Source organism: Electrophorus electricus, chromosome 8 (assembly GCF_041902795.1).
Source record: "Electrophorus electricus isolate QZ-2024a chromosome 8, ASM4190279v1, whole genome shotgun sequence".
Lineage (NCBI taxonomy): Eukaryota > Metazoa > Chordata > Actinopteri > Gymnotiformes > Gymnotidae > Electrophorus > Electrophorus electricus.
Window position 1 is genome coordinate 5,976,572 of NC_137504.1, and position 9,749 is coordinate 5,986,320.

The 9,749-nt window shown below is 38.8% G+C and overlaps 2 protein-coding genes and 4 non-coding genes across 7 annotated transcripts; all 6 read left to right on the plus strand.

The window, feature by feature from the left end:
• The first annotated feature begins 445 nt into the window (after window positions 1-445).
• rpl17 (ribosomal protein L17) lies at window positions 446-3,370 on the plus strand. 2 transcript variants are annotated; one of them, XM_081720142.1, is made up of 7 exons: window positions 446-481; window positions 1,033-1,082; window positions 1,179-1,219; window positions 1,739-1,873; window positions 2,066-2,164; window positions 2,853-3,044; window positions 3,290-3,370. In XM_081720142.1, the coding sequence occupies exons 2-7, from the start codon at window positions 1,043-1,045 to the stop codon at window positions 3,335-3,337; spliced, it is 555 nt and encodes a 184-aa protein (XP_081576268.1). In that variant the 5' UTR covers window positions 446-481; window positions 1,033-1,042; the 3' UTR covers window positions 3,338-3,370. The 2 variants fall into 2 exon arrangements, with proteins under 2 accessions (XP_081576268.1, XP_026855174.1); XM_026999373.3 differs by lacking the exon at window positions 446-481 and adding an exon at window positions 847-932.
• LOC113570796 (small nucleolar RNA SNORD58) lies at window positions 876-943 on the plus strand. The gene has a single exon (XR_003409921.1). It is a non-coding gene; the product is annotated as a small nucleolar RNA SNORD58 (small nucleolar RNA).
• LOC113570797 (small nucleolar RNA SNORD58) lies at window positions 1,579-1,644 on the plus strand. Its single transcript, XR_003409922.1, has one exon. It is a non-coding gene; the product is annotated as a small nucleolar RNA SNORD58 (small nucleolar RNA).
• On the plus strand, window positions 1,912-1,979 carry LOC113570798 (small nucleolar RNA SNORD58). The gene has a single exon (XR_003409923.1). It is a non-coding gene; the product is annotated as a small nucleolar RNA SNORD58 (small nucleolar RNA).
• On the plus strand, window positions 3,098-3,163 carry LOC113570799 (small nucleolar RNA SNORD58). The gene has a single exon (XR_003409924.2). It is a non-coding gene; the product is annotated as a small nucleolar RNA SNORD58 (small nucleolar RNA).
• A 144-nt stretch (window positions 3,371-3,514) lies between the features above and the next one.
• nkx6.1 (NK6 homeobox 1) lies at window positions 3,515-8,580 on the plus strand. Its single transcript, XM_026999372.3, has 3 exons — window positions 3,515-6,670; window positions 6,905-7,077; window positions 7,574-8,580. Exons 1-3 carry the CDS (start codon window positions 6,130-6,132, stop codon window positions 7,817-7,819), a joined length of 960 nt encoding a protein of 319 aa, XP_026855173.1. The 5' UTR covers window positions 3,515-6,129; the 3' UTR covers window positions 7,820-8,580.
• The last annotated feature ends 1,169 nt before the right edge of the window (window positions 8,581-9,749 follow it).

Genomic DNA, 9,749 nt, shown 5'->3' on the forward strand with positions numbered 1-9,749 from the left:
GCCATCTAGTGGACACCAAGAAGATTTCATTTTTATTTATTTATTTTTTTTCTCAACCGTCCTAACTCTGAACTCTTAAATGAACAAAAATATTTTTCAGAGATAGCCTACCTGTATTGTGCCGTAAATTGTAAAATGAATCCGCTAAATCATTTGAATGTACAAATAAGCTTTTCCAGGCGTTCCTTTCAACTGTCCAGTGGACCAATCACAGTGGCTTGTTACCGTTAAATGCATTCATTCTAAATCTAACTTGTAGAATGATAAGAATTATTATCAGAGAACATTATGAACGACATGGATAAGAAATATGAGACACTGTCTTTCTTAAGACGGACGAGTTATATTATTTCACCACTGAGCGGCGCTAACCCTTTTAAAGATTGCGCATTACCACAGTCATCTCTCCCAGAAGAAGACAGAAACGATTTGTTCTCCCAGAATGCCTTGCTCTTCCTCTTCTCTTCTGCGGCCCGAGAATGTAAGTGCGAGAAAATGGCTCAGTGACTACAATGTGCAGGAATATCCAGTCAATATCCCTTTCATCTTATGGTTTTGCATTTGAGTCTCACAGTTGTATGTTTATTTTTTACATAGTAAATAACATATGTTGTTATGACCGTGTAAAACCAAGCAGTTTTTGAAAGTATTTGCAGTTGTCTGCAGTGGCTCAGGGCTGTCATGTCTAGCTAGCATACGGTTGTTCGCAGATTCTGAGTTTGGCTGTGATAGCTTGGTTAAATTCCCGTACGGTTTGATTTGAAGACTAGACAATGACCAACGGCAGTAGCGATAAATTGACTCGCTTACAGATTGGTGCTAATAATTTGTGGTTTGCCCGTCTTCATTTCTAGCTAGCTAAGCATCGATACGAGTTGCCATGATGACCATCTTAGGACACCTTTGGAATTCTCCATGAAAACAAATTGATTGTCTGAGCAACCAGCGGTCATATTTTCTGTGTATAAATAGCGGTAGCATAGTGTCGTAAGATTTATGTATAAACTAAGCTAATTGCCGTTCTGTCTGTAGACCGGCAGAAATGGTGCGCTACTCGCTCGACCCCGAGAACCCGACTAAATGTGAGTAGACCTGGTTCCTTTGAATTGTCAGGGAAGGGGTGGGGGGGGGGGAAAGACAATTGAATTTTACAACTTTCTGGTCTCTCTTTATAACAGCATGCAAGTCACGGGGCTCCAATCTTCGTGTTCACTTCAAGGTAAACACTATTTCCTCAAAATTACAAAACTTGTCTTGGGAAATGTCACGTGTCAAACCTGGCGTGATTTGGGTAGTTGTTCTACTGAGCATCAAATCCCTTGGTGTACCCAGTACTCCTAATTGTGATGGACATACATGGATACAAGTCATGCACATGGATACATTTTTGCTATCTCTAAAACAAGCTGTACAGTATGGACACGTTTAGTCTGCTCAGTAAACCTGAGCTTACTATGGGCCTTTTTAAGTGCCAGTTTTGTGGTTCTTCAGTTCCACATTGGTAAGGTTTAGCTCTTGCATGTATCCCCCCCATGATGATGATTTGCTCCATAAATATAATGGTATTGTGTATTAAAGCTGCAATGATGACTCCTTAGGACACCTTTGGATTAATGATGAAAAGTATTGTAATTTCTGAGCAGCTTTCCTACCTTGCAGAATACGAGCTTGGTAAAAATGTATCTTAACTTGTTAAGCAGGTTCCTCGTCTTGATGTATTAAATCATTCTTCCCCTAGAACACCCGTGAGACGGCTCAGGCCATCAAGGGCATGCACATCCGCAAGGCTACCAAATACCTGAAGGATGTTGTGGTCCAACACCAGTGTGTTCCCTTCCGCCGTTACAATGGTGGTGTCGGCCGCTGTGCCCAGGTGATCTGAAGCTCTGTGGTGGCGGAGCCGTAGTTTGGTTGCCATGATGACCATCTTAGGACACCTTTGGAGTTCTGCATGAAAACAAACAGTTAATCTGAGCAACCCGTTTCTTTGCAAGAACTGAGATGTCAGAGTTGGTTTAGTCAGCTTGGAATGCAGTGTGTTTTTTGTTTTTCTCGCCCCCTTTAGGCGAAGCAGCATAACTGGACCCAGGGACGCTGGCCGAAGAAAAGCGCAGAGTTCCTCCTTCATATGCTGAAGAATGCTGAGAGTAATGCTGAGCTTAAGGTATCCCAGCACACTGGGAATTTGGAGCTGAGCTTATGAAGGCAAATTGGGCTGGTTTGTGCACCCAGCTGTTTGAGTGGCTGCGATCCTTTAAAACGTTTGTATAAACCATGAAAGTACCTTAACTTGAACAGCTGTTAAGGCAATTGATCCAGTCTGCTTGAGTGGTCATTGTTGGATAAAAGGGAATAAGTGAAGTTTGCATCTCCTGCTAGTGGCATTCATGGTGCTTTTACCATCATTCTTAACTCAAGCTTATAGACCATCTTTCAGTGCTTTGCTACCTCAGGGTCTATGCTTTTCCTATCTGATTGTTTACTCTGGCCTTAAAGAAGCTTAAATCATGGATAAAATGCATTGACTTTGAATACCCATGTGTTGGTATCGTAGTTCAGTCAATTGAATTCAGTTTACTTGCCTCCTTCATGTAGTTCAGTTGACTCACATGGAAAAAAGTGAATTTGGTTACACGTGTATATAAAATGTTCACATCTTGGTTTAAATGTTTGCAACTCTGGTGTAATCAGTCTTCCTGAACTGCAACTGTTTCTCAGAACTTGTTCTGTTCATTCCAGTTCAGTAATGGATGTATGTTGCTTGTAAATGAACTGCTTTAAGGCATTGTATGATATGCAGGGATTAATTGGAGATTTTTCTTTGCTTAGCATCTGTTTTGCTCTGCTTTAAGGGTTTGGATGTGGACTCTTTGGTGATCGAGCACATCCAGGTGAACAAGGCCCCCAAGATGCGTAGGCGCACATACCGTGCTCATGGACGCATCAACCCCTACATGAGCTCCCCATGCCACATTGAGATGATCCTCACAGAGAAGGAGCAGATTGTTCCCAAACCAGAGGAGGAGGTGGCCCAGAAGAAAAAGGCACGCACATGTTTCTTATTGTCTGTTCAGCTGTACACATCCATTATTTCTGGCTGCAATGACGACCACTTAGGACACCTTTGGATTATTGATGAAAAGAATACCAGTTTCTGAGCAGCTACTACTTTATTCATTATAGCTAGAAGTGACATTGACTCAGTTGGGAGCAGCGTCTCCTGGAAACCTTCTCTGTTTTAATCTGACTGGGTCTGTTTTTCATTTTTCATTTTCTTTGTCTCCTATAGGTTTCTCAGAAGAAGCTGAAAAAGCAGAAGCTCATGGCTCGGGAGTAAATGTAAATAAATTTCAACGTTCGTACCACATAATGGCTTGGGCTGTTTTTATTGCGGTCTGTGACTGATCCTCTAGGGTTTGGGGTTTTGTGTCCCCCCTCTATTTAATTCTGGCATTTCATAACTGTCCTCTATAGGTGCAGACTTAAAGATCAAATGCATAAATCTTTCACATGTGAACAAAATTAAAACTAACCCAGCCAACAATCTTCTAATGCAATTACAGGTTAAAAATAAATTGGTTTAAACTTGGACAACATTTTTACTTTATCATGCACTGCTGCCTGCTAGTTCTGTACATTTTCTAAGCACCTGTAAGTTTTGAAGACTTGTGTAACTTTTAAAAATGGGTATTGCGTTTTTAACCTTTAATTCTGAAGTTCACAAAGTTGGTTAAAGGCATTAGAATGGTTGTAAATGTAGCTCATAATTTCTTACAATGGCTTTTTGAAAATTTTTTATTTTATTTTTTTTTTTTCTTTTCTCTAAACTGGAAGTTTGTCATGTGAGTACAAAAGCCAGGTGTCTGGCTTGATCTAAACCTCTGACAATATTGGGCTTTGCTTTTTTGCCAGTGATCAGTATAACTACATCAGGTGGGACTCGTTAGTTGTCAAGGTTCTGTTAAACTATGGAGCCAAAAACAGAAATTATGCATTCCCTCATTATCCATGAAGTGGGGGGATGAAAAGATCGTTGGAATTTAGTGACTTGTCAAACTTGCACACGAACCATAGTCCAGTTAACTGTACAGGCTTGAACCACAAGCAGGAAGTGGCAGTCTGGAGTCACAAATCACACTTGGGTTTCTTGTCAGTGAAGTTGGCTCATCTAACAACCCCTACACCCAGGGGAATGATGTCCGATTCTGAACTGATATTTTCCACTTCCTTAATGCTGGTTGTGTGCTTTAGTAAGGAATCCATGCTTTCTCTCTTGTTTGGGGCGTGTTTTTGATAGTATTGTGGAAATATGGGATACAGCAAAGTTTCACTTCTCACCACCAGAGGGCAATAAACTCCACAAAATTGGGCAGTGTGTGACGGTTGCTTTCAAAATTTTCAGTTTCAAAATGAACTAATTGTTTATGTGAATTTGCTTGGTAAATTATATAGTTGGATAATTTTTAGGCCTTCATTGACGAGGTTGGCGTCTCCCATACTCGTGTTTCCTAAAGTTAATCTATTCTTAGAAATTTCAGTCTAAAGAGCAGGTTTTTAAAAACCATATATTCTTACCTTTTAAGTGCAAACGAATAAAGGTTTAGGTTCTGTTTTATGGCATATACTTGTGTAGCTACACTGTATTATGGCATACTGTCCCTAATGCTTGGAATTTGTTTTATTTCGAAGTATTCCTTTGTATGGTAATGCCAGTTGCCACTGGTCCCGTAACACAACCTTTCATGCTTAGTTTTAAGTAGACGGCGACGTCTGTGGTGAAGAGTATAGGATGTTTTGGAAATGTTTTTGGCTATTTCAATGATCGTGTTGTTGAATAAGGCAATTTATCATACGCACCTGCCTAAGGGGTCCATTTTGAATCATTAGTCTAACATCTGAGGTATTTTATAGAAGTGTGTCAGTATTGGTTTTCTCTAGTGCACGGAATGCCGACCAGTCTGATAGGGTTGGAATTTAACCCTGTTTTGATTTTACCTTTCACTGAGGGGATATTATAGGCTATTGATGAAATAAGCTATCTACAACTCCATCAAGTAGCCTAAGTGGCTTCAAATCTCTCTCAGGTCGAAGACTGCTTCTTTTAAAACTTCAGTGTTTTAACCTGAATTTATGTTTAATTGGTAAGAGACAAAATCAGTGCGTCTGTAATTCTTTCCGAGCGGTGCAGTGAGGGGGGGGGGGGGGAGGAGGCACGATACAACTTTCGTGACCAGTTGAACCGAGTAAAGAAACGGAATATTTTGTTAAAATCCGGGTATTCCGACTCGATGGATGTTCTCATCCATAGTTTTGTCGTCTTTAAGATATCGGTTTTTAAACTATTTGTAAAGGCGCCCAGTTGATGTGATCAGCACATGCAGATGCCCTTTTATTTAGAAATGGATCTCAAATTGACTAGGTTGATTTTGTTCCTTTTTATATTTAATAGTGGATGGCAGTTCTTTTAATGTGCAAATTAAAGCGGTGATAGAGAACCAATGAAAACAGACTCCTAAATTCACTTGGCACTTTCAACTGACATAGTCTACGTCACTGCTGGGTTTACCCAATCGCATCAGAATGAGCCTCTTCACTTTCTGAGGGACATTCTCAAAGTTTTGACTTTTGCAGCAAAAGACAGCAGGTTGATGAAAATGTTTTATTATCTCCCAGGTCTTCATGTGAACTACTAAGAAAGAGTGCCATTTTATTTATAGATTTCAAAGCGTTGAATAGTTAAGCAGCGATTGCGGCGTTTAAGCATCTCTCTCCCGCGAGTAAAAAGACCGCACTCTGCTAGAATGCCATATCTTCAAGATTTGCAATGTTTTAACGAAGCAGCTGGATTTTGCTTGTGAAGATGGGTATAACGCGGCGGTATGATTGATTCGGATTTTTTAACGAAACCGCGAAACCTGTTTTTTAAGTTTAGTACTGAAATGATGATTATTAGCATTTTCAGCTTTGCTCATTCTGCTGAAGAATAACCTACTTTTTGTCCTACTGGCGCTTTGAGAAGAAGAAAAAAACAAACAACAAAAAATAAAACTCTAAAGAACTATTTTTATCACGATTTTCACAGCACTTATTTTTCTTTTAAGATATTGACAGAGTTGTAGTTTCTTGGTTATGTTAGCTGTAGGGCAAATGGACGGATCTCGCCAGAGCGCATTCCTTCTTAATACTCCTCCATTAGCCGCTCTACATAGTATGACCGAAATGAAGACGCCACTTTATCCAGCTTACCCGTTATCTTCTACCGGACCAGCATCATCCACTTCACCGACATCTACTTCTCCGAACCCAGGTGGTATCCCCGTCTCTTCCCCAGGGATCAAAACATCAACTGGACTGTCAAGCCTTGGATCAACCCAGCAGTGTGGGGCCGCTACCCCACACGGAATAAACGATATTCTCAGCCGCCCCTCGACTTTATCCACCGGTGCAGTCGCGGCGTCTTCCCCCGCTGGAATCTTGTCTGGACTTCCTCGTTTCAGTAGCTTGAGTCCACCACCGCCACCAGGGCTCTACTTCAGCCCCAGCGCCGCGGCCGTGGCTGTAGCTCGCTACCCGAAACCTCTGACAGACCTTCCAGGCAGGACCCCAATATTTTGGCCTGGAGTGGTGCAAAGTCCACATTGGAGAGATGCAAGATTTGCATGTTCACCTCGTAAGTACTCCCATTCAGATAATTACTTATTTGAGTCAATTCATATCCATAATAAATAATTTACATTTTAATGTGGAATGCAGGTATATTATTTGTGGTAGGCCTACTAATCAAAGTATTTAGCACTTCTGAATTTAAAAGTACTGTACTTGTAACACGTGGTCAGCTGTGCACTTTTTAAAAGCTGAAGCGCGGCATCTTAAGATAAATTACGGATACCATTTACCTCTTTAGATCAAAACTCGGTGCTGCTGGACAAGGACGGAAAGAGGAAGCATACGCGACCGACGTTTTCTGGACAACAAATTTTCGCTCTGGAAAAGACATTTGAACAAACGAAATATTTAGCGGGACCAGAGAGAGCGCGATTGGCCTACTCATTAGGAATGACAGAGAGCCAAGTGAAGGTAAGATGTCAGTCAAACCTAAATGACACTGTTTTAAATAAACTGGAGAGCTTTTGATCATTTGTTTCTAGTGCCTAAATATTGGGCAAAGTTGTTAGGCAGTTGACAAGTGATATTTTCATTATACTGTAGGGGCAAAGTCTACCCTTCCGGAAAGAATTTAGCATATTGAATATAGTGTAAAGGACAACGACACTAATTGTGTGATATGATAGCAGACTGTGATATGATATGCTGACTTAAATGATATTTTTGTTAAATTAGTTAATATATATATATATATATATATATATATATATATATATATATATATATATATATATATATATATATATATATATATATCATAACTAATTTAACAAAAATATCATTTAAGTATCATTTATATCCTTGCGTTTTTATGAATAATATTACTATTTATTATTATTAATATTTTTAAAGCACAGAGCTAGGCATATTTTCGTTAAGACTTATTTTACTTGTATAATATTAAAAGGTGTGGTTTCAAAATCGAAGAACAAAGTGGAGGAAAAGGCACGCAGCTGAGATGGCTTCGGCAAAGAAAAAACAAGATTCGGAGACCGAGAGGCTGAAGGGGGCCTCAGAAAACGAAGACGATGACGAGGACTACAACAAGCCTTTAGATCCAAACTCAGACGATGAGAAAATCACCCAGTTATTGAAAAAACACAAGCCGAACTCAGCTCTTATAATCCACACGTCGGAAAACGAGAGCTCATAAAATGAATGGTAGCTTGTCGTTTCTGGTACAGAATTTCCTGTGAACTATGATAAATAACATACCATTTTTCCCAGTTCAGAAATGTGGGTTTTTTCGCAAAAGGATGCAAAGCAAAAAAACTGCGCAGTATTGGAGGAGCTGATTGTTCGTCACAGACTATTGAACAGACTGCGATATAGACGTTTCACGCAAAGAGGACGGTACTGTTTCATGTAAAATAACAGCGTGAGTTGTATTGAATAGAAACTATATTACTGTGAATATTTATGTGTAAAATATCTTTTTGTAAAGAGATTACCATAGGTTCTTTTTGTTCCTAATCCCAGTTCACTGTAATATTTTGTTTGAGCTATTTGCATACCCATGCGGTGTATGTGAATAAGAGGATTTCTTAAATTAAACAACATCTTCGGCCCTTGGAAAATAGAAAATGGTTAATTGGAAATTTGATTGTCAAAAATAGTTTTGTTGCGGGGAAATACATCTGACGCTCAATTAAGTAGCCTAAATTTATTTTTATCTGTTGATCAGACCTAAAAGTTCTAAGTATAATTATTAAGCAAAACCTCGTTTAACAATTAAACTATATTTGTAAAATAACGGATAGTGTTCGTCTCATGATAGAATATTCCCTTTACTTTCCATACTTAATTTATAAAATTTTAAGTTTGTAACAGTGTTTGAATCCGAAAAATGCGCTTGGCATATTCGTGTGTATTGCACTTTTATTTAATAAAAAGTGAATATTATTATCAACCTTGCTTTATTTGTTGCTATGGTTAATTCGCGCATTTTTGTAGGGATTAATGAACTTTCAAATATATAATTAAAAATAATCTAATATCCAAACCAAAAGTTTATTAACCCTAGCCATTCAAAACATTTTATGATTTTAAGCACGAACATATTAATCAGTATTCAATGATATTATGATAGCTAGCTGCATTGAGAGGACAGTGGTTTAGAGCCTCCAGGTTAATAGGCTACTGTATAACTCCCATAGCTATCATCATTGTGACTTGCTTATTCATAATGCACAGGATTCAAACGTGACATTTTCTTGAGAAAAAAAAACAGTCAATGTTATCGCCATATGGATTAAATATTTTAATTACATATGGACCTGTGAAATTATGACATCTTGAATTTTGCAGAACAATTTGACTTTCGGTTAAGTATCTTTTGTCAAGCCATAGTTGTAACGAAAAAACCCAAATTATAACAGCAGATAAACGATACTGAGGTGTTTACGGTGAGCACGAGTTTATGTTCGAATAAGCAGGCACGGTCTCAATATGTTATCTGTCTCGCATGATTAGTTCAGCGTGTTCTTTGAAAATTGGAAACCACTCAACCGATTTATTCTTAGATACAAGATATTTAATTTATAAGATGTGAGTGAAAGAGATGCAGCACTTTGGGCTAAACCTCGCTTACTTCTCGAAAAAAACATAGTAAGGTGAAATGTCTTTGGTTTGAATGACTTAGTAAATGGGCCCAGCTCCCTGTCAGAAAATCGGATGACTAAATGATAAATTTAAAAAATGCCACGCTAACAGATCTTTTTAGTCTAGTGAAAATATTCTTTCGTTGTTAGTCAGACAATTTAGCATTTAACTGTTCGCAATTTTGAATTCTTGAATGAAAGTGCTGTCCATAGATCAGAGACCTCTAGCTAGATGCTATCTGACGCGTAGCAGAACTATACGACTAGATTAATCAAGGGTCTTCCGAATTTAAATAATACAAAATTAAGTTTCTTAGGTGGTTAACTTGAATGAAATGATCTCACTGGTGTTACCAAATATATATTTTTTCGCTAGCAAACAGCGCCATTAGCAGTAATGGGTTACTGCGCGCCATGATCCGAAAAGCTCCCCGTTGTAATTTGGGCCTGCAGATGAAACATTGCTACGTCAGATCTGTTTTT

Coding starts and splice junctions, on each gene's coding strand:
- nkx6.1 (XM_026999372.3), top strand. CDS start 6,130: ATGTTAGCTGTAGGGCAAATGGACGGATCTCGCCAGAGCGCATTCCTT. Junction 6,671..6,904: donor AAGATTTGCATGTTCACCTC/GTAAGTACTCCC, acceptor TTACCTCTTTAG/ATCAAAACTCGGTGCTGCTG. Junction 7,078..7,573: donor TGACAGAGAGCCAAGTGAAG/GTAAGATGTCAG, acceptor TAATATTAAAAG/GTGTGGTTTCAAAATCGAAG.
- rpl17 (XM_081720142.1), top strand. CDS start 1,043: ATGGTGCGCTACTCGCTCGACCCCGAGAACCCGACTAAAT. Junction 1,220..1,738: donor ATCTTCGTGTTCACTTCAAG/GTAAACACTATT, acceptor TTCTTCCCCTAG/AACACCCGTGAGACGGCTCA. Junction 2,165..2,852: donor AGAGTAATGCTGAGCTTAAG/GTATCCCAGCAC, acceptor CTCTGCTTTAAG/GGTTTGGATGTGGACTCTTT.